This window comes from Fundulus heteroclitus, chromosome 13 (genome assembly GCF_011125445.2).
Source record: "Fundulus heteroclitus isolate FHET01 chromosome 13, MU-UCD_Fhet_4.1, whole genome shotgun sequence".
Lineage (NCBI taxonomy): Eukaryota > Metazoa > Chordata > Actinopteri > Cyprinodontiformes > Fundulidae > Fundulus > Fundulus heteroclitus.
In genome coordinates this window covers 15,580,721-15,603,655 of record NC_046373.1, presented here as the reverse complement: position 1 = coordinate 15,603,655, position 22,935 = coordinate 15,580,721, and the positions used below count along the sequence as shown (strand labels likewise).

General features: G+C 38.8%; 1 protein-coding gene across 2 annotated transcripts; it reads left to right on the top strand.

Annotated features, from left to right (window-relative positions):
• ptpn2b (protein tyrosine phosphatase non-receptor type 2b) lies at positions 1-22,935 on the top strand. 2 transcript variants are annotated; one of them, XR_004932264.1, is made up of 11 exons: positions 1-255; positions 3,771-3,861; positions 3,991-4,091; positions 6,255-6,353; positions 8,056-8,193; positions 11,628-11,837; positions 13,839-14,000; positions 15,367-15,575; positions 16,443-16,538; positions 17,062-17,227; positions 22,119-22,935. XR_004932264.1 is itself a non-coding variant. In XM_036145195.1 (10 exons), exons 1-10 carry the CDS (start codon positions 169-171, stop codon positions 22,138-22,140), a joined length of 1,215 nt encoding a protein of 404 aa, XP_036001088.1. In that variant the 5' UTR covers positions 2-168; the 3' UTR covers positions 22,141-22,935. The 2 variants fall into 2 exon arrangements, 1 of the variants encoding a protein (XP_036001088.1); XM_036145195.1 differs by lacking the exon at positions 17,062-17,227 and having other exon boundaries at positions 2-255.

The following is a 22,935-nucleotide window of genomic DNA, read 5'->3' as shown; positions in this document are numbered from 1 at the left end:
ATGCGCACGGGGCTGTTCCCGAATGACAGCTGCACGACATAACGGACAAACAGTCGGCACGGGAGCCGCTGCTAACGCAGAGAGACTTAAGTCTCAGATTAAAGACTGGCCTTACTCGGAGGACGGTATGAGGTAGATAGTTAAAAATCGGAACAAAACCAGCTTCGGATGGAACAGACGGGCGCTGCCACCGTCAAAATGGACCAGGAGTTTGAAGACATTGACTCTAAAGGCCGGTGGCAGAAGCTTTACTCAGTAAGTGTGTTAGCATAGCTAGCTCGGTGCTAACACGGTTCGGCACTCGGAGCGCGCATTTTATCTGGCTGCCTACACCGACTCTCTGAAGCTGTTGTCTATTTTCGTATTTTCACTTTTCGTTTCGTCTCGTTTCTAACTTCTTTCTGCTCGTAGGAGGATAAATCGCGGATCACACGATGCGGCGATATTAAGTTACTCCTTTGACACGAAGCTTAAACTTAGCATATGGGGTTTAGCTCTTTGTAGCTGCCCTGTGTTTTCCCTTCTAGACTCCAATACGCACGATCGACGTTGTTATGACTTCGTTTGTTTATCTGTTCTCGATTGGTTAATTATTTCTAGATCGTCCTTATTTCCTCCTCCTACGGGTTTGTTTACACTTTCAGTGTTGACTAATTTTTCCGTGTAACAAACGACCAAAATTAGTTAAAAAAATATATAGCCTAAAAATATTTGGATCACAAATTAAATTTAGGTTTGTAGATTCTGAGGGATAGTGATAGTGTCATTTAGTTTCAGTTTAGCTTATTTATATTGAACCAATTCACAACAAGTGTAATCCAATGTGCATCCAGATATATAGAATTCAAATTAGGGCTGGTATCATTTAGGATCAGCCGATTCGATACGATTCTCAATACATAGCTCACGATATAATACGATTCTCAATATAGCTCAGCTTGATTTGATTTGACTCCAATATTGATATGTATTACTTTCTAATTAATGCTCAAAGTCATTCAATCACCAAAACCAGCCAAATAATATATTTATTGAACACTGATATATTAACAGGAAAATAAAGGGCATTTGGTTCAATGCATTTAACTTACCACAGAAACTAAAAAATGTGCCCAAACGTCTGATTTTAGGGAAGAAGGCGCTTCTAAAATCCTGTGGGCCGTTCTGCAAATTCGCCTCACTTGCACTTCCTCGCTGTGAAGAGTAATGGTGCGCTGCAATAACGCCCCCTAGGGGTTGGGAGGTATATTGATATTGAAAGCCAGAATATCGATATTAAATCGTTTTTAAAAACGTCGATATTAATCTTTGTATCTTTTTTTTTTATGCACAGCAATTCAAATCAAGTAAAGTTCTGTTTACCTTATTGTAACTCAAATATGACAAATGTGTAATCACATCCAGATCCAAGTAAATTTGTTGCAGTTTGATCCCAATTATAGAGTAGAATAATCCTTTATTTGTCCCGCTGGGGAAATTCAAGTACAGTATAAAAGTTGAGAGTGGCACGACAATAGGAAAAAAACTCTAGCTGTTGAGTATTAGGATGACACATTTTAGTTGTGGTTGAATTACACTTTTTCTCACTCTTGACTCCTTCTTTCCTGTGCTCGTGTTCATTCATTTGGCAGCCGCTTTAATCCAAAGCGACCTACTTTTGAGGACATAACAATGCACGCAACACTCAAAGCAATAATTAAGCTACTTAGAGGGAAGAGGACGAGTCAGGGTCTGTCAGAGGTGACCGGAGACACAGAGTGTAGGCACAGAGGGGAATGCACAAAGAGAGAGGGGGTAGGGAAGTACAGCTTAGGGTAGGACATGCTCTCTGAAGAGCGGGGTCTTCAAGAGGTACTTGAAGATAGACTGGTACCATAGGGCCAGGCCATGTATTGAGATTTAAAAAAAAAGTTACCTTAGAATTATACTTCTATGTATTCCAGCACATAGTTTTTCAGCTGTTACACATATTTATCTATAGCTGTTTGTCCAAAAAAAAACAACAACGTGCCTGTGAGACATTTGGGATAAATCTTTGACTCATCGTTGCCTTTTTTTTCATAATTACATATTGAGATAAATGTGGTTGAGCCTAAAAACATCAAGATATAATTCTTGCTCCCAGCCCTATGGGTGACCTCTGATCTGTTGTCGCTTGCTTGGTCGTTCGGCCAGAATGGAACGAAGCATGAAAAGAGTTAGGAGTGTCTTGCGGACACCGCTAGTCGACAATCCCTCATTAACCGGGGGAGGGTGGCCGAGTCATTTCTACCAGTAGCAATGTCCTCAGCAATCTCCCACAGGTTTAATGTTCTTTATCACTGTTACTTTTTTTCTTCCGGTGAGCACAGAAGTCGGTGAAAATCGAATGGAAGTTGCAAAACACGTGATCCACAATCAGGGCTTAAACGCGTGGCCGAGCAAAGAGTGCACCCAAGCAGTCTTTGGCTATTTCGGTGTTGCGCACATCACGGCGTTTGCGATAGCAGTCGTGGTTAATGCGATAAACGTTGTGAGATTGACATCATACCATCAGTTGATGGTGTGATGTCAATCGCTGAAAAAGTCTTCCGTCTCAGGAAGCCCGGCGGATCGCGCCACGTCATCTAATTGTGTTTACACAACAGTCTGTGAACTTTGTTGAACCGGTGTGTGACCTGTGAAGAGAAACATGCAGCAGCACGACTTCAGATGGGTAAAAAAAAGAAAAATTAACTATGACCCATCACAACAATAGTTGAAAAATAACAATAAAGATCGATGATGGAAAGGTATATTCAATAGGCCAAGCTACAGCAATAGGTAGCAACAGTTTAGAGAGGATAGTATGTCCACACAATTTCATTTAAAGGGGTATTATAGAGATTTGATGTGATCTTGTCATGTCCATTCAGCAAATGTTTTACCCTTTCCCTTGTTTAAAAAAAAAAAATTTAAGTATTTTGTTATAATACCTGTTCTTCAGCCAAATAATAATTTTTGGTATTTTATAATACCTGAAAAACAGCACAACACAAAACTGCCATTAAAGAAATGAAGCCAGTTTGCTTCTATTTATTTTCAATGTATTGTTAAATCTTCATATTAAGATGATTATTTTTTTTATGGACAGCAGGCTTTGTTCAGACTATAAATCAGTTACCAGTAGATGGTTATTGAAATAAAAACAATCAAAAACCATTCAGATTATTTGGTTGATCAATTATAATCTATTGTCAGATTAAATTTTGACTCTGCTATTTTGTTATAAAAAAAAAAGCTGTATAAAAAAAACATAGCTAACAGATAATCTTTCTTGTAAATGAGAACTCGGGTCTCAATGAGACTATCTGTATAAATAAAGATTTTAATAATATTTTTGTTTTGTTTCTGTTTATAAATAGTTTTTTTGTAGTCCATGAGAGAAAATAAAACCCTATTTTTAAGGAGGGGCAGCTGGTGGTGTCATCACAAATGGGGCTATTGGAGTAAAAATAGCAATCACAGAGCTCACTGATGGTAACATTTTCGTATAATAATATCAGATGGAGGCCTTCGGGTTCTCAGAAGAAAGACAAAAAAGATGGTGTGGATATTTTTCCTTCATAAATGAGAGGAATCTTTTAATAATGAATACAATGCTGGCCTTGTGCTTGGCAGTGCTGCTTTGCATCTAATTAAATCTAAAATTATTTGTCCTAGCAGTGGGACAAAAACCCCCCAGCTATTGGCAAAAATGAATATTTTGACTTTGTGTTCCTCCATTTTTAAACTACCGCTCTGCTTTCCAGGAAATCAGGAATCAGTCCCACGAGTGCTCTTACAAAGTGGCGAAGTATCCAGAAAATCGCAACCGAAACCGATATAGAGATGTCAGTCCATGTGGGTAAACATTTGCAGTGCCTGTTCAAATCTTTTACTACGTCTATCAATTTACAGCCTGTTGGACCTTGCAACCTATCTCTCTATCTTTCTCTCTCTTTCTCTCTCTCTCTTCCTCGCTCCCTGCAGTCGATCACAGTCGGGTCAGGCTGGAGAACACGGAAAACGACTACATCAATGCAAGTCTGGTGGTGATGGAAGATGCCCAGAGAAGTTACATTTTAACACAGGCAAGTAAAAGAGTTGCATCCCACTGGTAACAATTAAACAAAAAAATAAATAAAAAATCAGTATAGTCGTCAAAAAAACCTTTTATTATTTGAACAATGGTTCAGGTTTTAGAGTTTCATCATGTGTTTTTTTTTTTTTTTTTTTTTTTAATATGTGCATTTTCAGATCTGTAGACTTCTTAACTAACTATCCTCGCTATTGTTAACGTGTCGAGTTTTTGAACGTCTTTTTCCGACGGATCAGCAACGGTTAGATTAAGAAGACTTATCCAACAAAAGCTTTCAGCATGTTTGTGCCCTGGCATGCCCGTTGCGTACACACGATGACATTTCAGAAGTGACTTAAAGACGTATTATTTTGGTCTGTCTGAGTCACTCTGCTGAGTTTCTGCAAAAAAAGAAAATAATGTAACAGGGAAGTTTTCATTGGGGATCTTGTAGCCTTAAAATACACTGTAGGTTAGAGGTAGACTAACAAATAAGTGTTAATTTGTTCTATGAGAAATACTTTACATCATTACTATTAGTATTAAAATGAAATTGGCTATTTGTGGCATTTCTTATTGGCCACATTAATGCACCAGTCAATCAGCCAGAGACAACGGAGTCGGGCAGTGATTGGCAGGTCAATAACCTAAAATCTTTTGAATTTGTTTTATTTTTTTATCACATCAAAACTTTACTTAAGCACATCATATATCAGTGTACTTTGATTCACTTTTTTGAGTTTGATAAATCAGCTAAAGTGGACATGTTCTTTTAATGCATTAAAAAAAAGTAATCTTGTAAATTCCTCATTTCATGTTGGATTCAAATTTTACTCTCATTAAAGAACACTGCTCTGAACACGTTTTTTTTTTTTTCTCTTATGCAATTTAAAAGCTGGACAGAAAAACCTCCAAACTGGAATTTCTACTGAAATTCCCTCCTTTCCCCAAACAGACTCGATGGGAGCTAGCACAGATTTCTAATGTGAAGAACGGAGAGGGCTACACGTTATCAATCTGGCTGGACTGGTTAACAAAGAAAACCAGGCTGGCTGTTGCATCTCTATTATTAATATATGATTTAAATGGTCTGCATCCAGCTGGAGGTTCAGTTTAATATCATTATAAATGAATGGCAAATAGTTGGTGAAGTTGTGACCTGGGGATGCATAGATTAGCCCAACGGCAGCACTGGTTGATCTTCAGCTTGCTGCACACGGATATGATCAACAAGAGGCAAAACATGACGGATTTCATTGTTATTAAAGACAGTCAAAGCTGAAAACATTACAGTTGGAAAGATCTTTGTAATATTTCCTAATATTAGTTTGGTGAAAAAAGGATTTAGAACTCAGAATAAGAAAATGTTGATTACCTCAGCACACAGAGACTAGTTTTTTTTTGTTTTATTCCCACCAGTCGCTAAATATCGTCTACCTTTTTATTTAGAGCTAAACATTTTTAATTTCAAATGTGCGAAGACTCTGACAGAATGTAATCCGGGATAGACGTCATTTTTAATCGTTCAAATATCAAATCAATGTGAAATAAATTCAGTGTTTAAAAAATGTCGAGAAACTTGTCGGCTGGAGTTTGGTGGCTTTTTTCTTCTTTTCTTCTTTTGTTTTTTGAGTCATCTGTGGTTTGTGAAAATGTGTTAAAAGTTCAGTACCCTAGTTGAGAAACGGGCTGAAATGAAAGTGTGCCGTAAACAGTGGTGCAGTTACGGCAAATCACTTCACCACCTGTGAAGGTGCATGGAGAGCGTCTAAGATGTGGTAAAGCGAAGGCCACAAGTTAAAACGTGTTGGTCTGCTAATAATCCTCTGAAAATGTCCCATATGAACTGTTAAAAATCCCTAAATGTTGTTTTGTTTGGAGGCTTTTCTACCTGCGAAAAGGTAAAGTTTGCAATTAAAAATGACAAAAAAAAAACACTTTTATAGCCGAGTTTAAATTGGACCAGAGAAATATAATATGCAGTCAATCTGAGTCAACTGGACGAGAGTGAAGTCAACCACTCTGCACTTATTGGCTAATCTAATTTTAGCCTTTTAAATGGAGTGGAAACAGAAGCTACTGAAAAGACACCTGGAGTGAAAACCTTGCAGCTACATGTTAAGCAGCTTGCTGGAGAAAGTTTGCATGTAATTGTTCTGTTTATTTTTGTCCTCAGGGCCCCCTCAGGAACACTTGTGGCCACTTCTGGCTCATGATCTGGGAGCAGAAGACAAAGGCGGTCATCATGCTCAACAGGGTCATAGAGAAAGGATCGGTGAGTACAGGATGGGGGGGGGGGATTTGTCAGAGCAGAGTATTTACCTGCCATACTCAGACATGAGCTGAAATGCTAAATAGACAACAGGGACGACTGCTCACGCACTCACCGCTCTGTCTGGGCCGAGGTTCTGACATCTGGAGACTTTCATCACCAGGATCCGTTATAGTTTACCTTGTCAATGTTTTTACTCACATTTTTTTTTTTACTGCTGTTTCTCTATTCAAAAGAATCTCATTGTTGTTGTTTTGTGACGATTTATAGAACACGATTCGTCAAAATCATATAAGTCTAGTTTACAACAGCTTTAAAAGGGAATGATGAAATTAAAAGTTTCACGCAGTAAAGTGATTTATTTTTTTTATTTTTATTTTTTTTACTCTTACGTTACTGAGCCCTTGAAAGTGCTCAAAATATCGAGACTACAAGTTTACACCTTCCAGATTAGGGGTATAAATCACCAACTTTATCATTGTACGATGTTATATTGATTTGTTTGGATGACGATACGACATTTGCCGATATCACAAAGTCTTGTCACTAATTTCCATCAATGTGATGCAATATCATCTGTTTTTTTTATTATTATTTACATTGATATCAATTCACAAAAAAAACCTAAATATGATTAGACTATTTTATAACTAAGCTGTTACATGTATCAGGCATTGAAATCAAAAACAGCATTCTTCTAATTTTAAAATATTAATAATGATCACCTGTTCACTATGATCTCATGCCTGAATTTCAAAATAAAAGTATCTTAAAAATGACGACCTGGATTGATATTTTTCCCTTTGCATCGATGTAATCGGATCGTTGCTCTTTCAATCGATTTATCCATGTGAATCAATATCTTTACGCCCATATTCACACTGCTGTAGAAAGGTTTGGCTTAAACGCATCAGTAGCTTTCATTCGGCTTAACTGAACTATATCCATCCTTCACTTGCAGTACATTCCTACTATAAAATGGTCCAGAAATGGAGGGAAAGCTGTGAAAAAAAAGCACAAAATATGTAAAATAAATGTGTGATAATCATGTTTTATGAATACACTTTGTGTGCAGGTTGTTGTTTTAACAACAACAGAGAGATTCATTGCATCTGTGATGAAAGCCAACCTCTTAGCCCCGTAACTCCAGGGGTCGTGCATAATGCAGATTAAACACTCACAAAAGAAAAAAAAAAAAAGTAATAACCCTCTCGCAGGCCGCACAGCTGTGACCTCTGTTTCTCAGTAAAGCAGCTGGATTGGATCTCGCTTTTGCCACGAGGTTCGCTTGCTGACAGTTTCTTGGAAATGGAAAGATAAAGAGCGCCGAGCGAGCAGATCGTCTGAACGCACTTCTGTTTGTTGGTCTCTGGGTTTTCAGCCACGAGGCCTCTTGAATAATGCAGCCCTCTTGAATATTCATGTTCCAGTTACGTGTCCGATTATAAAGACGTGGACTCTGTTTTTATTTCTAAAGACGTTAAAAACGATTGCTCTTTTTCGGACCGCCACGTTTGTATTTGTGGACCAAGGTTTGAGGTAATGTCACATAAAAGAACCCCGTGTTGTCTTGCTATGAGGTTTTTCTTCTATGCTAAACATAAAATCACAACCCTGTTGGATGCCTTTTATATGTCTGTCAGATATTTACTTTCATCTGCACAATTTCTCTTCATTTGTTGTTGTTGTCTTTCTTCTGCCACAGGAAAAGTGTGCCCAGTACTGGCCGACGGCAGAGGAGAGAGAGATGGCCTTTAGAGACACGCGTTTCCTGGTCACACTGTTGTCAGAGGACACCAAGTCTTACTACACCACCAGAGTGCTGCAGCTCCAGAATATTAATGTAGGCTGCCGTTTCTGCTCAACACACATCTCGCCGGCTTGCGTTTTAATCCAGGCCGTTGCAACACGAAGAAAACACAGGCTGTGATTTCTGAACCTTTCCAGAAGCGGCGGTGCGCCGGTGCCGTTGTCGAGAATCGACAGTCTTTATTGTGACCACGCGTTATCACGGGGGCATCTTGTTTGAGACAGACGCCGGCTCAGGATGTACACAGATGACGTGTAACGCTCAGACACAACAGATATAATATTTCCACACTTTTATTTATTTATTTTTTTATATAAATTAAGTCAGTTGATTGCTCTGACCAAACACACTTTTCCTGATAAGCTTCAAGCGTGCAAATCATCTTTAGGGTCCGAGGAGACTAGTACCGAGTCCAGAAAATCCGATATCAGTCCCTTTTTATATATGAATTGCTGTGTTGCATGAATTCATCTAAATTCTCCCTCAATGATGCACTCTGTGGCAACAATGAATACCGTGCAGTAATCTTAAGCCTTCATTTATAGACCTGCGCTATCAGACATTCCCTGTGAAATTAGTGTGCAAATAAGGCATTACCAGCAGTGGTGCCATCCGATTATGCACAGTCAGCAAGGCAGCCGCTCTTCTTGACCTTCTATCATACTTTTATTTGTATCTGCCAGTATCAACTTTGCTCTAGTAATTGTTCAATAAATTAATAAATGTGCACCTAATTCCTAAGGAATTGTTGTTCAACTCAAAATGTTACCTGTACTGTTATTGGTCCATGCATATTAGATCATTAATAACATTAAAAATCAAACAATAAAACCAAAAGATGTTAGTAGGCGTTTACTTAAGTCTTTCTGATAGTTTACTACAACAGTAGAATAAAATCCTGAAATTATGGCTTTTAGTTTCAGTGCCACCCCAAGAGTTTAAGTGGCCCCATCTGGCCCCCCCTATGAAACATTTCTAGAGGCGCCACTGATTACCAGTAGTGTTAATGTAACATGGAACAGACCACAAGCTTCTCAGCAGAGGGCAATAGCCCTTACAGCTTTTGGAAAGAAGCTGTTTTTCGGTCTACTAGTTTTTGATTTGATGCTTCTGAGGCGTTTACCTGCTGGAAGTGGGTCAAACAGCGCATCGCACCGGTGGCTGGGATCGGTGGAGACGCATCTGGCCCGTCTCCGGACTCGTCCTGCATAAACCGAGTCCTGATCCTGCAGACGGCATCCCACAATCCCCTGTGCTGTCCTCAACACCAGTGCCAAATCCTTCCTCTCCTGCCACGCCACACAGATATGCTGAGACATAAAACGCTTTCAATAGCAGCTCTGTAAAAGTTCTTAAAAGCTTAGTGGAAAGTCCCCTCCATTTCAGTTTGCTGAGGAAGAAGAGCCGTTGTTGGGCCTTCATCACCAGGGGGGAGGTATTCACAGCCCAGGTGCTCTGAAGTTCTCAATGACTTTGTGGTATTTCATATGTCACTTGTTTTATGTGCTTTTGCTGTTTTAAAAACACACAGCAATAAAAACCTTTTCATTTTGTTACACTACAGATAACTTTAATGTATTTTATATGTATTTTATAACACAAAGTAGAAAGTGAACACCTATGCTACTCTTAAGTATTTTTCAGACTAGAACAGGTTGAATTAAAATATTATTTAGCTTCATCCATCTTCCTTTTAACTCTCACCCACTACCCTGTACCTGCTGCAAAAAAAGCATGCCCACATCGTGATGCTGCCATCACCATGCTTTAAAAGTGAGTGGTGTGTTCAGGGTAATAAGTACAGTCAATCTTACACGCTGCCCAAAAAGTAACATTTTTGTATGATCTGACCAGAGCTGCTGGCAGACTGCAGATGGGGACTTTCTTACAACGATGGCATTCTTTTTGCCCATCCTCCTTAAGTGCCAGATTTCCTTTCAACTCGTTCTGCCAGCTGAGCTGTGGATATCAGCAGCTCTAGTCTAATAAATGTAGTCCCTGCCCGTCCTGTGCTTGGTTAGGTTTGCTCTTACGTCATACTCCTTTTCTATATTCGAAGGATGGATCAAAAAGTGCTCAAGGCCTTCATGGTTTAATCGGTTCACTAATGATCCTTAACAAACCTCTGAGGCCTTCACAGAGCAGTAGCTGAGATAATATTACACACAGGTGGACTCCATTCACTGTGTAGGTGCCATCTGAAGGCAGTTGGATGCGCTGGATTTTATTTAGGGCTATCAGACTAAATGGGGTTTTAGTCACAAATGCAGGCAACGATTTTCTGATTTTTCTTTGTGGAAGTTGTGCTCTCAGGCCGGCAGGTGTAAGTTTTTCTATGGAGTAAGATAAGTATCAATAAAAAAATGTATGCGTAGGTTTCAGAATTAGTAAATGTAAGTCAAAAAAATCTGATTAAATGTAAGATTTTTATTTGCTCCCTGTTGTGAACTCATACATGCGTGTAAAACCAGATGTTTCATCTGTTAGAATGCGAGTTTAGAAGTTACGCATACAAGTTACAAAGCTACAACTTTGTAACAATACGAATCACAAATTTACGACTACGAACCCGTTATACTTTTTAACCAGCTGATTGGAGCGAAGACACGTGACATCAGGTATTTCATAAAGTTCTGTTTTCTTCGTCGTCTTCTTGTTTAGTTGTGGTTGGTGAACAACGTTCAGGTGCAGTGATTTGTGCTTGTATGCATTTTTGCACATTTCTAACTACGTGTTCGTAACTTTTCACAGATGAACCGCTGACGTCATTTGTATGAGATGACAAGTACAAATCTTACATGCATTCACTTTTACCGACTTAATTTACACTGCAAAAACGGAACTAAAAACAAGTCAGATTTTCTTGAAATTGGTATCTAAAATAAGATACTTAGATATACTGCATTTGAAATAAGATGATAGAGATGAGTTGTTCCTATTTTAAGTGTAAAAATCTCATTCCATTGGCAAATTATCTTATTTACCTGCTAAAATCAAGGATAAATGCACCAATTTCAAGAAGATTTGACTTATTTTTAGTTTTGTTTTTGCAGTGTACAAATTCAGATACCTACGCATGCTATTGACAGTTATCTTACCCCATATTTTTCTTCCACCTGACAGTGGAGATCTACATCGTGTTATTCATAAAATCTCTAAAAAAGAGAAAACGCTTGTTTGTTGAATGACAGAGACTGTAAGCTAACTTTCCCCATGCTTTTTGTTTTACACAATTTTTTTGTCCTCCATTTATTTTATTTTTTTCTCCAGGTGTCGGTTTTTAATAATAAGCAGAAACTGAAACTCGTTGCCGGTGCATTTCTTTAGTTTTCAAACACACTTCAAAGGACCTAGTGTAACCTCACACGCACTGACAGAAATCGTCACCGGCAGAATGGATGCAAATGAGCAGCAGGCTGTAATTTCCCTGCCCCTAACTTTGTGCCGCGTTTGTCTCCCTGTCACAGACGGGGGAGAAGAGAGAGATCCATCACTTTCACTACACCACGTGGCCCGACTTCGGCGTGCCCGAATCTCCGGCGTCCTTCCTAAACTTCCTCTTTAAAGTGCGGGAATCCGGAGCGTTGGGGATGGATCACGGACCGGCTGTGGTGCACTGCAGCGCCGGGATCGGTCGCTCGGGGACGTTCTCCTTAGTAGACACGTGTCTCGTCCTTGTAAGTGTATCTGCTCACCACCCCAATGTAATATTTTTGTTTTCATTTGCATGAACCACATCAACTTGGGGCAGTGCGTCTCATAAGGCGCTGCTGCTCACTCTGGGTTTTTCAGTTGGAAAAGTAAGGGGCCGTCTCGGTCTTAGGTGCTTGAAAACACGACAGGAAATTTACTTTCAATGTTTTTGTGATACATATTCAGTGGAAAAACCACACATTTATCTCTCAGTGGCAGGGTTCTCGCGGATCCTTAAAAAGTCTTAAAAGGCATTGAAGTCTGTAACATAAAACTAAGGCCTTAATTGGCATTAAAATGTCTTAAATCAGTCTTTCTTGGGTCTTAAAATTGTTACCAGGTCATAAATAGGATTTTATTTTTGTAATCCTTACCAAACAGTAAAATAATTGACACAATTATATATTTTTTTAAATTTACCGAACGGCTCAATGTAACCATTACTGGTTCCGTCCCGATAGCGGAACCAATAAAAACTGTTGCGGCCGGACCATAGCTGTGAAAAAGAGTTGGCACTGGTTATGTTGTGGTTTTTAAAACTGATTTATAGTTTATTTTAGTAGGGAACAAAACAAAATTTGTGAATTCAGTTCAGTAGTTGTTTAAAATGTTTAAAAACATTCCATATAGGAAGAAAGCTAAAAAAAACACACAAATTACAGATATATTTTTAACATGTCTACTGGGCCAGAAAGTAATGGTTTATGTTAAAATAAATATTTGGGTGAAGTTGTCGCAACCAGGTTTTTCTTGTTTATCGTGAAGTTGGTCTTAACTTTTTATTTCAAATGGCATTAAAAAGTCTTAAAAAGTCTTGAATTTAACTTGCCTTATGCTGTAGGAACCCTGAGTGGTTTTAGCCCGCAGCTGAATTCCAGCTTTTCTGCTTAGCTGTTGTCATATTTCACATAAAAGATCACGTAAGAGTTCTTCCTTCAAATTTCGGTCTTTGAGCTCAGCTTTCCCTGTTCTTTCAAAATGGGACAATGAGCCTTTTACGTAATCGGTATATTTGATTTCAAGGCTAATCTGGGGCCGCAGCTGCCTTTCCCGAACGCTTGAAAGTCAAGCCATGACATGTGGCACAAACCTGCCAGAAACACGCAGAGTTACCCTGTGGTGGTCCAGCCTGCAGTGGGAACTCACACTTGTCCTTAAACCAAATTTTCCGTCGTAGTTTGTATTAAAAGGCAAGGCAGGTTTATTTTTTTTAAGCACTTTTCATGAATAAGACAATTCAAAGTGCTCTACATGAACAGCAAAAATAAGGGTATAAAAGCGTTACTTTTAGAGCCATTAGTACCCATTGAACCTTTTCACATTTATTTACATTACCCCAAACCCAAGCTTGAGCTTTTTTAATTGGCATTATATGTCATAGACCAACATCAATGTATTAGAAGGAAATTTACAAACCGTTTGCACAAAAACAATCTTAAATTTGTGCTTTGCATTTGTATACCTTCTACCTGTAGTCTGGCCTTTTGCTTCAAATACCATTGCAAGCGTTTTTTTGGGATGTGTCTCTATCAGCATTGCACATCTAAGGAGCGACTTTCGCTCTCATTCTTCTTTATAAAAAATGGCTCCAGATTATTTATTTTTTTCTTTTGTTTGTTTTTAACCTAACTCGGGTTTAGATTTCTGCACAACTTTATCCTGTGTTCTTTGTTTTTTTTTTATGGTGTTTTGTTCCATGAGGTTTTCTATTAAATCTCTGGTTCTAAGAAAAGTAAACAATGTTATCGGTTAGACTGCTACAGTGTCAGCCTTCCTCCTCAGGGAACTCAGCTCATGCTTTTTATTATTATTATTATTATTATTATTATTATTATTATTATTTTTAGTTGCTGTGCACAGATGAGAAATCCGCGTTCATCTGAGAGTTCCTGATTAAACAATGGAGAGAAGCCCAGATCAGGAAATCACTAGAGAGAGTTCCTCCGTGACAGCCGAGCCGATTTATTTTTCCTCTCTCTTTCTAGATTGACAAAAGGAAAGACCCCTTATCTGTGGACATCAAAAACATCCTGTTGAAGATGAGGAAATACCGCATGGGTCTGATCCAGACTCCCGAGCAGCTGCGCTTCTCCTACATGGCTGTCCTTGAAGGAGCCAAATTCATCATGGGGGACTCTTCTGTCCAGGTAGGAGTGAAGCCCCTGCACCCCAACTCAAGGTCACCTTCTTTATCAGGGCTTTGGTTTTAATATCAATCTTATTACTCGTTAAATTTGAGACATTTGGTTGGTGGAAGTTATTTATTTATTTTTTTCTGAATGTGGTTCAATGAACGGATAAATACTTTCTTATATCGGTGTGTTTAGGTGTGATCAGTTTAATGTGGCCTACCAGCTATAAAAGGAATTAGTGTTATATTTTTTAAACTACACTGCAAAAAGGGAACTAAAAATAAGTAACATTTTCTTAAAATATGTATATTTTTCCTTGATTTGAGCAGCTAAAAAAGACTATTTGCCAATGGAATGAGACTTTCTACCCCTAAAATAAGATACTTATGAAATGAATTGTTCTCATTTTAAGTGTAAAAGTCTTATTCCATTGGCAAATAGTCTGATTTACCAGCTCAAATCAATGAAAAATACACTAATTTCAAGAGGATTTTACCTACTTTTAATTCCCTTTGTACAGTGTAATAGCTCCAAACATGATTCACGGTTAAAAAAGCTAAATCATAGAGGATTTTTGGATCTTTTTTTTTTTTATATTATTTAATTGTTTTTAGAGATTTTGTGACACTCAGTGAACCGTCCATGATTGGGAATCGAACCGGAGACTTCTGCGTCTAGCCTCTGTAGATGATGCCCCTGGTCTACCACTGAGCCATGCGGTGCCTATCGGCTCCTTTTTAGTTAAACTTAGACTTAGACAACTTTATTTGTCATTTTGTATGCATAGAGTGCGTACAGAACGACATTTCGTTTGCATAACAGCTTGAAAAAAATTGCAGTAAATTACAGGATAAGGTGCAGCGGGGATTTATGTAAACAATTGAAATGTAAACAATGCAGGGGAAATAGACAGTGTGTGATTCACAGCGTACAGGTGAGTATTATTAAAACCGTGTAATATACGAATGATATACGAATGTGGTACAGAGTCCATTTGTGGCTTCAGCAGTTCACCATATGAAGCATATGTGCAAATGTGTAGTTGTAACAATTTTTTGTTGTTGTTGAAGAAAGTCTATTTTCAGGACATGGAGCGTCCCCGAGCTTATAGGGAAGTGGGAGTCCCTCAAGTTCCTCTCTTAGAAACCGTAAAATACAAACTAGCGTCGCCAAGCAGAGCGTCGCTCTTTGTTTACGGCTATGGAATCTATCTATCTCTAATCTATCTAAGAGTTAAACATTTTGACAAAATGACCGGTTGTGGCTCGCATTATGTATAAACGATGTTTTTAGCGTTCTTATTCTAGTCTATCAGGACATCTGTTTAAACGACCGCCTCTCTTTCCCTCTCTCTCGTTGCCGTACTTTTTCTGCCGGGTAGAACCGATGGCGGGAATTGTCCGAGGAAGATCAGGAGCCGTCCTCGGAGTCTCCGCCCCCATCGGAGCCTCAGCCCCGGTGTCCGCCGGAGCGCTACAACGGGACCCAGCGAGGAGGTCAGCAGGAGGAGGCAGAAGATTACAGACAGGACAGCAAAGTACCCACACAGTCTTCCTGCAAGGAACAGGAGGTGGAAGGCAGCACAACACAGTCAGTATAATAAGTCTGGTAATAGAAACTAACACCGATCAGTCAGCCTGTACCGAGCGAAGTATCCCTCTTCACTTAGCAGCGATGAACGTTGTTAAAATGTATTAATGGAAAGAAATCGGCTTCATAACTTATGAAGAATCCCTGAACAAGCTTTCGTTTCTTCATTTAATCAAACCAAAGAAGTTCTCTAGATTTATTTGATAAAGATTTATTTAGCATCGCTAAAACTGCAATGCTTCAATTTAAGATTTAAAAAAAAAAAACATGTAATAAATGGTATAAATATTAACTATATTACTCTCTCAAGTCAAAGAAACAAATCTCAAAGGTAGAAAAACAAATGTATCGCCAACGCTGTGGTGCGGCAACAGGGGAAAAATATAGTTTTATGGATAAATGAAAAAAATGATTAAAGATTTGTTGTTTCTCAAAGGTTCAGTGGTCTCATGGGAGTCTGAAGAAAGAGGTTTGCAGGCACATTTTCAGTTATAATACCTAAAAAAAAATAAAAGTTTCAGGACCACCTCTGAACCACGACTGTAGGACACGAAAAAAAATTTGAATCAGAAAGCTTTATTCTGCTTTATTCCAGTCAGAAGTGAACTGCACAGGGTAGAAAGTAAAGTTTCAAACATACAATTGCTCTAATAAACAGTTCACGTTCAGCTTTTCAAACATTTATCCATAGTGTAATTTAACTAATCATGGATCCTTTTAAAAGGAGTCACGGTATTCTGTGCATTACACTTTCGGGTAGTAAAAAAAAAAGGTCCATCCAGGATATTTGGATACTTGATGAAAGGTCAGTTCTGTGCGTAGCAACGACGGCACTGAACAGATTTTCCTTCTCCTCTTTTCACGCAGCAAACGACGCAGAGAAGACAGCATCTCCAAATCCGGCAGCACCAAAGCACCTCAAGGCAAGTCCAGGTCAACGGACTCGGAGAGAAAGAGAAAGAGGTGATTACATCTTGAGGTTTCAAACCACTCGATATTTTTTTCATGCCTATTCGTTTGTAACCATGTGTTCGCCTGTGCAGAGTTAAATACAGAAACGTGTGGATAATAAGACTCCGGGAAAAAGGCTGCCATGCTTAAAATTTGTTTTTGTTTGGGGGGGGGGGGGCGGCGGGCTCTCTGAGGCCGTTTAGTTTGCTTTAAAATCAAGAAAGGGCGTATGCAGATTTTTATTTTGTGCGCAACAACAGCAACACCTTTTCAGTTAAATTCTTTTTTTGAAGAAAGAATCCAGGCAGGATTTCCTCAGCCTAGTTTACCGACGTCTTTTTATTCTCGTCCTATGAAGGCTTACAGTTAGAGCCGACGAAGCGCGTCTCTCCGGTGACAGCGCGGCTTCGACAGTCACTTCTCAGAAGCCTCCCTTTGTTGTGTGACATGTCAGCGGTGTTCCAGTAAGAGCCACGTGAAAAGTGCAATCGTTTCTGATCAGGTCTCACTCTCCTGTTGTGGTTTTCCTGGACAGTTTGGGGTGTATTTGCTGCACATGACAAGAGGCGTCCTGTCCGGTGGGGGGGGGGGCCAGCCCGTCTTTACTCCCCTCCGGGACAGAAACGACCACGAAGAGCACATTTAGAGGAAGAACTTTACCTGCAGCTTGTGAAAAAGATCACCCACTTATGTACCTGGAGGTGTGTGTGTGTGTGTGTGTGTGTGGCTCTGTGGTTTTGGCGTTGTTAATTGTGGCTGCACTTCAGCATGGTGTGTGTGTGTGTGTATATTTGTGTTCACTTGCGGTTAATGCTTTTTGAAACCGAAATGTCAGGCTGAACTAAACCACTGCAAGATGCAAATGTGTGCCGTGAGTCATGCACAGGGGTTAGTCTAATTGTGGCAGCGCTTTTTTTTTTAGCAGAAATAATTCACGGTTATTAGGCTGTAGGGGAGGATCCAGTGCTGTGGCTGGAAGAGAGTCCACAGCGTAGCTAAGGGGAAAGAAATAATTTGTTTAAAAATGGGAGTAATTTCTAAATAAATCTCTTGTTTGCTTTTTTTTAATTTTTTTATTTTTTTGGCTTCTGCTCCTGTCAGAGCTGTTTAGTGTCCTGACTGAGTCGCAGCAAGTTTAGCTTAAACTGCGTCTGTTGCTTTCTAGAGGTTTGAATGTTGCTTTTTTTTTGTTTCATTTTTTTGGTTTGTCTTTTTTACTTGCATTTTTTATTTTTTTTTCTAAATTTGTCGTAAAAACTTAAAAGCGTTTTTGTTTGTCAACTTTGTCGTTCCCTCCTATTCGTACCCTCGTTTCACGCCTCCGTGCTGCCAAATTACCCCTTCCTATTTCTCCTCCGGATCCACGTGCTTAAACCTTTGCCCATGAGTTTATTTGCTGCTGTGGTCAAATATTTTCATAAATTACGGAAATAATTGGTCATAAAAATAATTGGTCATAAAAATTGCTATCTGAAATTCCTGTATTCCACTTTATTGCCAGTTGTTGGTTCTTACCCATGTTGGGACCAGTTGACTTTTATAAATATAAGCTGTCCTGATCAACACTAAATGACTTTTTGCTAGGAAATATTCTCTATTGAAGTCATGAAATCACATTTTCTTACATTTGACTATGAATAGGCAGTAGAAAATTATTTTAAATTTGCTGTTTGGTCAGTGCCAGACGTGCCTCGGTAGACGGTGTAATTTTAGTTGGGTAAAATCCCACTAAAATGTGTTAAAACTCTTGCTAAACAAAACCTTCCTGTTGTTCTCTCATGGTTTCAGATAATTTCTTTCAATTGATTGAACTGGGAATTAATCATTTTAGCTGTTAAATTGTTTATTCACAGGTTTCAAAACAGGGCAAAGCGAATGTTCTTTAAAACCAAAGGCAATCTCCTTTTAATTTTTATTTTTTTTTGGGTCAAATAACCATTTTAACTCTAAATAGTTTGTTAGAGATGAACTGAGACATTTAGCGGGTTTACCAGAATCTGACTTTCAGCTTGCTTCAGTCAATCAGAAACTCGCGTATCTGATCTTTCTCTGGTCAGTGAACGCACCACACCTCAGTGCCCCCATGTGGTAACTAACAACACTGTTGGGCGTGGAAGTTGTTGCTGCAGAAATAAGAGTAAAATTTTTATATTTTAAATATAAGTAATAAAGTAAGACTTAATTGGGTAATATAGCAGATTGGCTGCATTAGAAGAACATTTCTCTGTTTTTATTGTAATGTTTCAACAACAGCGATCCTACATTTTGGCCCAGAGGCTTTAAATTACCTTTTAGTTTTGTCTGTATCTTTATTCGCTGCTTCTTTAATCAAATTTTTCCTCACATTTTTGAGACATGCTGTGGCACCATTCAGCCGAACAGTGTCTGGAAGTGCTCACTGAGGATAAAGGTATTATTACGCTCTGACAAAACCACAAAGCTGCCAGAAGAAATGTGAATCTGGAGATTATTATTCCTTTACTGAACTAAAATTAAAAACTTTCTTGTTTGATCCCTACAACCAGCTACTTTGGCTATAAAATAACTTGATAACCTTTTTTTGTAAAAGCACCAGATTGTAGAATTAACATAATAGATTTAACGTTTTTTTAATTAATTTAATATCAGACAAGGGATTTTGTATCATTCATATGTCTAAAATTAAATAAATGTTTAAATTAACAAATTCATATTTCCTTAAAGTTGATGTCTTACTGAAATTTACAGAATCCCTGAAGGAAACTCTGGACATGCTGTGGACAGTTTCTGACACTACATTAGATTAGATCGGCACCTGTTTCTCACACAGTGTGACGTCGCCCCCGACACCGTTCAAGGCGGGAAGGCTATAAAAAAATATCTTGAATGCTGTTAATTATTCTGTAATTACACTGTAATCAGAAGGACAAAGGTTTACAAAGCTGCAGATCAGGAATCAGCTACTAGAGTCTGATCGCTGCATCTCCTTTTCTACTGACCAGCAGGAAAATAAGTTGAGGCAGATTTGAAGTGAACTTGGAATATTGCTGTTTTCTCTATTTTCCTATCTATATATTTTTTAATAAAGATTTGCACAAAAGTGTCATAATGCACATTTTATTTAATGCAGTTTCTCATTTAGCCGTGTTTAGGACATGGTTGCTGATCAGTGCTGTTAAGAGCAAAAACTCGGAAAAACAAAAGGTTTCTTTGAACTGATCCTTACATTTAAAATGAACAACGCTCATCATGCAGCCTGGCGCTATATACCACCATACACTACTATAATAAACTAAGCAGACAAGTAGGGCTGCACAATAAATAAGGGAAACGTTTTGTGTCCATATTAATGCTATTTATTGACAATGTGCTCTACCGTCACCTTCCTCACTCGTCTTTTTTTTTTTAATCAGCTGTAATGGAGTAGAAATGTTTTCCTAATATCATGAAATCACATGAATTTAGATATTAATAATACTTTTTGCCACATAGACTATTCATTTTTTGGAAAATAATTTAAAAATGTTTGATAGCCAATAATGAAGGTTTGAATGGTAGTTTTAAGCAAGACTGCAGTTGTTCAAGAGTTGTACCAGAAAAGGAATATGCTGCAGAAGTAGCAGGGTTTTCTTATTTTTGTTGGGTAAACTTTTTTGTGTGTGTGTGTGTGTGTGCACAAAATCTATGCATGTATTCCAAAACATCCAACAAAACCTGTTGAGTCTATAAGGCTCGCAGATAAAAAAAAGCCATGCAGCTTTTCCGCGCTAACATTTCCTGACAGGTTTTCCTGAATCACTTCCTGTAACAGATCCTGTCCTGCTTACGGTTTAGCTCCACTCACACACACGAGGTAACTAAAGGGCAACGGCCTGGACCGGAGTTAATCTATTATTTTCTGGTAATCTCAGGCAAATGTGCCCCTCCCTCTCTGAAAGGTGATGATTGTTGGACCAGCAGCCTTTTCTGCTTGTAAGCTGTCTGCTGGCCTTGAAAAGTAGAGGCCATTGTTACCGTTCATATGTTTGCCAGATTAAATTAAGAATTGAACTGTCAAGTTTTATTTATTTATTTTTTAATAGCTTTCCTAAATTCACTTCATGACATTAAACAGACATGCAAGAAATGTATTTTCTTACTTAAATTATGGGTGGACAGTGCCCTGTAAAAATGTTCTAACATTAATATATTTCATTTGGATTTTATGTGATGGACCAACACAAGATATGTAGTGAAACAGAAGGAAAATGTATGATTTTCAACGTTTTAGAAATAAAAATTGTTTTTTTTTGTTGGACCCCATTACTCTGATGGATCTAAATAAATTCCAGTGCCATCAGTTTTCCTTAGAGAAGCAACCTAATTAGCAAATAGTCCAAACTTAGACATGGTGGAGGCAGCATCATGCTTCTCCTTCAGCATGGACAGGAAGCTGGCCGGGGTTGATGGGAAGGCGAATTACTCTCCATAAATAAAGGACGATCCTGGAAGAAAGTCTGTTAGAGGCGCCAAAAGAGTTGAGACCGGGGCTGACGTTCACCTTCTGACAGGATATCGACCTGAAACACACAGCCAGCGCTTCAGTGGAAGGGTTCAGATCAAAGCTAAGAATCTGTGATGAGGTTTGAAGGGAGGGATGAGATCAATGCTCACAGACCTGCCCAGTCCAGACTCGACTGCAACTGTTTAACAAAGAAATTCAATACCTAGATGTACATTAAGAGACTGCAGCCAAAGTTGGCCCCATAAAGTACCGACTGCGCGTCCACTGCCTTCAGAATCTCTGTTGCTTTGTGTCGGTCTGTCATAGAGGGACATTCTAAAACGCTTAACGTGAAAAAGCTTAACGGGGCTTAAGGTAGGAAAACAACGAGGAATCGTCACCAAATTTCGCATGGCCATATCTTGTCATGAAGACTTAAGCCTGTCAAAAAAAAAATAAACCGAAATCCAATGATTATAGAAGATATCTCACATTAACGTTTTCTTCTTCATTGGCGCCTATGGCGAGAAAAAGGCTTAACGTGGTTTAATGTACCTAATCAACGATCAATGATCACCAAATTTCTCTTTCATATTGCTCCTAATAAGCACATAAAACTGTCAAAATGTCAAACCCAAAGTCCTATTATTATGGACGTTATCTAACATTGAGCGTTTCATTAAGCGTGAACACTGATCGTTGTTTAGGTGCATTGAACCACGTTAAGCTTTTTTCTTTTAATATAGGCCTCAATGAAGCAGCAACGCTCAATGTTAGATAACGTCCATAATAATTGGACTTTGGGTTTGACATTTTGTCAGTTTTATGTGCTTATTAGGAGCAATATGAAAGAGAAATTTGGTGATCATTGATTGATTAGGTACATTAAGCCACGTTAAGCTTTGTCATAGACGATCTAATCGGGCGAGCTTTGTGTTGGTCCGCAGCACCGAGTGGGGTTTGCTTCCGTCTTTAAAACGGTGTGAAACGCGGCTTTTTGAATTAAGACGGCTGCTTTTGATGCCTTGAACTACACGGCTGCACGTCTCACGCGGTTGAAGTGATTCAAGACGGCGACGCCCAAACGTCTGTTTTCTGAACTTCTTTCCCCGCTCTGTGTGTTGTGACAGGGTGAAGCCCAGCGACTGCTAACCAGCTCTACGTGACTCCAGCTCTGGCAGCGAAGCCAGCCTCGGCAGGGAACTCCAGCCCCCCCCTTCCTCCTCCAGACCTCTGTGCTCTTCCTCCTCACGTTTATTTTACCGTTTTAATCCACCCAAGTACCGCGTTTTCAGCAGCACTCGCCTCTTTACTCCTATCTGTAGCCTCGGCCAGAACCCGCCTCAGCTTTTTTCCCCCAAATCCACTCCGAACTGTTTACAGAAGACACTTTGACATTCACACAGGAGCTTTAACCCCTTTAACCCCCCCAACATCTCACCTTAGCCTCTTTTTTAAAGCTGCTTTTCTCTTGTTTTGCTTTCGTTGTTTCCTTGCATTCTGACCTCCCTTCAGACAGAGAGCAGGGGGGTAAGCATTGCCAATTTGTAATGCTGTTCATACGTGTATTTTTGGAGAAACAAAATCATTTTTTCAGAGGCGTAAACAAGAGGTTCTATTTTTTTATGGAGAAAAAAAAATCTACTTGAAGTTTTTATGGTGACATGGAGTTTGGTATTAGACAAGTACTGCCTCCACCCACAAGTAATAAATACAGTGGCATGAAAATATTTCAATGATGTACATAGTACTCTTTTGTTTTTTGTTATTTTTAAAAAAAGATGTGTATTAAAGATATTTTTTGCTTGTAAAGAAAACCGAAGAGCTTATGTTACAGATCTTAATGCTGCAGAAAACTCATGACTTGTTCTTTTGAAATTAATTTGTCTTAAGTTTATTTTGTGTAAACTGAAAATAAAACTGGTATTTAGTTTACCTACCTATCTG

What these genes read in the sequence shown, in the direction of transcription:
- ptpn2b (XM_036145195.1), top strand. Translation starts at nt 169, where the DNA reads ATGGAACAGACGGGCGCTGCCACCGTCAAAATGGACCAGGAGTTTGAA. An exon ending in ATATAGAGATGTCAGTCCAT is followed by an intron (nt 3,862 to 3,990) that starts GTGGGTAAACAT and finishes CGCTCCCTGCAG; the next exon opens with TCGATCACAGTCGGGTCAGG. An exon ending in TCGGAGAGAAAGAGAAAGAG is followed by an intron (nt 16,539 to 22,118) that starts GTGATTACATCT and finishes GTGTTGTGACAG; the next exon opens with GGTGAAGCCCAGCGACTGCT.